Consider the following 1,093-nt stretch of genomic DNA (forward strand, 5'->3'; position numbering starts at 1 on the left):
GGCTGCCACGACACGCAGAGCTGCCCCACAGCCCCGGCCCAGCGGGCTGTGATGTTTGCCGGAGGGGCAATGAGACCTGTGGAGAATGTGCCCAGGCATTTGGCCTCCTGTGGCAACCCCTGTCTGGGCACCACCTGGTCCTGCCAGGGGATGCCTGGTGGTCTCCCCAGGGCTGCCTCTGTGCCCAGTGAGCAGGGTGCAGGGTGCTGCCAGCCCTCGTGGTGGCCAGAAGGGCAGGGGAGCCAGGTCTGGGGACTGTCCTGGGGTTGTAGGGGTATTTTCTGGTGGGAGGGAGTCACCCACCGCGTCCACACTGAGCTCCCGCCAGTACTTGGTCTGGTTGGTGGTGGCATCCAGGACGCGGAGGTGGAGCTGGGTGAAGAGCCGCACATCCTGGCTGGGGAAGACGCAGACGTGCCGTGTCCCACTGGCCCCGTGGTGCCATGTGGAAACTGTGCATGCCGTGGGCACATCCCTGAGAAATGGAGAGCGGGATCCTGCAGCACCCCATGCCTCCTGCCCAGGGCCAGGCTGGAGGAGAGGGGACCTGGAGCATGGCACTGTGACCTCGATGTCACCAGCTCCTTCTCTGTGCCCCCATCGACTGCAGGGCACCATCCCCATGGGACTGAGGGACAGTCACAGTCCCAGTCCTGCCACAGGGTGTGTGGTGGCTTCTGTGTAGCTCCCAAGGGCTCTCCACCATCTCTCCTTGCTGCGGGGAGCCACTGGCGTGGCATGGAGAGCTGGGGCACCCTGACCTTGCTGCTCTCTGTGCAGGCATAGGGGAGGCTGGGCTGTGTCCCCACCACCTCCTACCTGCTGTACCAGTAGTAGAAGTGGCGTGTCCCACTCATCGCCTCCTCCTCATCCCAGAAGCAGGTGAGGTCCTCAAAGGAGCGGGAGAAACAGAGAATGTTCTCGGGCACTCCCACCAGCAACGCAGCATCTGGGAGGAGCGTGGACATGAAGGAGCCCCTGGACGCAAACCTGTCCCTTTCCCACCTGTGTCACCTCGCTGCATGCCCTCTGGACAGCTCGCCCCTGAGGCCAGTCTGCAGCACCCGGGGCAGCGTGGACACAGACGTGGTGC

The 1,093-nt window shown here is 64.3% G+C and overlaps 1 protein-coding gene across 1 annotated transcript in view; it reads right to left on the bottom strand.

The window, feature by feature from the left end:
* The window catches only part of LOC104529744 (thrombopoietin receptor-like), a gene marked incomplete at both ends in the record, with an annotated part of 3,944 nt that overhangs the window by 689 nt on the left and 2,162 nt on the right, over window positions 1–1,093 (bottom strand). The window contains 2 exons of the mRNA XM_010174136.1: window positions 300–475; window positions 829–949. Coding sequence (XP_010172438.1) covers window positions 300–475; window positions 829–949 — 297 coding nt within the window. The remainder of the gene's footprint in view (window positions 1–299; window positions 476–828; window positions 950–1,093) is intronic.

Source organism: Antrostomus carolinensis, unplaced genomic scaffold, assembly GCF_000700745.2.
Source record: "Antrostomus carolinensis isolate BGI_N321 unplaced genomic scaffold, ASM70074v2 scaffold32018, whole genome shotgun sequence".
NCBI classification, from domain to species: Eukaryota; Metazoa; Chordata; class Aves; order Caprimulgiformes; family Caprimulgidae; genus Antrostomus; species Antrostomus carolinensis.